This window comes from Onychomys torridus, chromosome 19 (genome assembly GCF_903995425.1).
Source record: "Onychomys torridus chromosome 19, mOncTor1.1, whole genome shotgun sequence".
NCBI lineage: Eukaryota > Metazoa > Chordata > Mammalia > Rodentia > Cricetidae > Onychomys > Onychomys torridus.
This window is the reverse complement of record NC_050461.1, coordinates 13,438,728-13,440,583: the sequence shown is the minus strand read 5'-3', so window position 1 is coordinate 13,440,583 and position 1,856 is coordinate 13,438,728. Positions and strand designations below refer to the sequence as shown.

The 1,856-nt window shown below is 43.4% G+C and overlaps 1 protein-coding gene across 1 annotated transcript in view; it reads left to right on the top strand.

Annotated features, from left to right (window-relative positions):
• The first annotated feature begins 832 nt into the window (after positions 1 to 832).
• LOC118570673 (U1 small nuclear ribonucleoprotein C-like) overlaps positions 833 to 1,856 on the top strand; it is an 83,043-nt gene continuing 82,019 nt past the window's right edge. Inside the window, 2 exon segments of the mRNA XM_036169342.1 lie at positions 833 to 941; positions 1,249 to 1,312. Of these exon segments, the coding sequence (XP_036025235.1) occupies positions 833 to 941; positions 1,249 to 1,312 (173 nt within the window).

Genomic DNA, 1,856 nt, shown 5'->3' with positions numbered 1-1,856 from the left:
AGGAGAGGCAAGAGCATCTGGGGAAATATCATTCTGAGGAGCCAGAGGATGGTCTCAGATTACCTGCCTTGTGATTTTTCTTGCAGGCTTAAGATCAATCTTGACTGTTCAGTGTTTTAGCAAGATTTCACTGAACATGGAACTTTTTCTGAACTCCTTTAACTCATGAATCCTGTCATAGCAGAAAAACTTAGTGCCCAGTAGGAGGTACACAGCCCCCACGGGAGGGATGGGAAGAGGACTAACGAATATAAATAAATATATCTTAAATGTCCTCTTTTAAAAAGCATTCTCTAAATGCTTTGCATTATTCATAATCTATTTGTCTGTAGCATAACTCATCAATGAAAAGTGGATCTGTGATCATTTTTCATTTTAGCATGGTAAGGAGGTGGACTCAAATAAGGCAAATGCCTCTGGAATTGGTGACCGCATCTGTGGAGTCCAGTTTAGCTTAGGTGCTACACCAAACACTGTTCTAACAGCCCACTCCTGACCCGTGACATCTGAAACATCTGAGTGGAAATTTTCTTTTCAGTACCTTTAAGACACAGGTGGAGTAAAGAATCCGGAGGCATTCAAAGACCAATGTTCCCACCGCATACTACAGGTTCCTAAGATTTTGCATATGCACTATGTAACCTGTCCTAAAATTTCTTGTGCACGTCTATGCCTCTGATTACAGAACAGCTTCTTGTTCAGACATTTTTTAAGGGAATCAAAGGGCAACTAGAAAAATACTATGTAAAAAGCGCTTGTGGCAGGTTAATTAACCACAGAGGAGAAAGTATAATACAGTATTATTTGCTAAACCACAGGAGGAAGTGCGATCATGGTGTCCATACGTCCTTCTATTACAGAAGGAGAGGTTACATTAATCCACCGAAGCCTTCCTCTGATGTTTGCTGATCTTTTCTTCAAGGAGGCTGTCTCTCACACAGGTAGGGATTAGCAGGTCGCCTGTCAGGACAAGCCCAGAGGCGGCATTACTTGCTGTTTGCTGATCAAGGACTCTTTGGAGTTCTGAGAACTCAGACTCTCAGAGTGACTCCGGAAGTTGGGCTGTGTGGCTCTGCCCTGGGTTCCACCACCCAGGGGAGAACTGTGACTTAGTGCCCTGTGACTCAACATCCCCAAAGCTTACTTGCTTTTCCTCAGCCTTCAGTGCCCAGAATCGAGCTGTTGGCAAATCACCATTCACACCCCAACTTTTCAGTCTTGTCTCTAATTCTTGCTGCTTCGCTTCAGAGTCCAGGAACAGCAGCATAGTGATTCATCAGCCCTACTTCCTGCCACTCATCATTTTCCCACGGTGAGTGACGGCTTACTCCCGGGGAAGGAGGAAGAATGTTGACTTGCCTTTTTTTTTTTTTTTCCTGTGCAGCATTTCTGCTGACAGAGAGCTAACTTGGAGTACTTTGTCTTCATGTCCATTGTCATCTAAAAAAAAATAGCTTTGAAAGTATTTTAATGTGTTAAGCCAAGACTCCTGAAGTGCACATGATATCGGTAGGGAACAAGACCATGATCATCTGAACGCATGCTTTGTGTAAAATGTTTAATGGCGATTTTGTACTTATCTTCTTTAGTTTGACGTGGGATGATCAACTTGCTCCTCATAGAGGCCAAGGGCTGGAGAAGCCCCTGCTGTAGCCCCATTCTATGGCCGAGAAAACCGAGATCCAAAGAATTGATATGATTTGTCTATGGCTACAGAGCTGGTCAGTGACAGACAGGTTAGGGCAAGGATCAGCTCATGTTAGGCTATGATTTTCAGTAACTTGTGCATGAGAAATAGATCTAAGCTTATTTGTACCATGAAGGAATCCCATGAGTTAGTGACAGAGTCAGGGAGG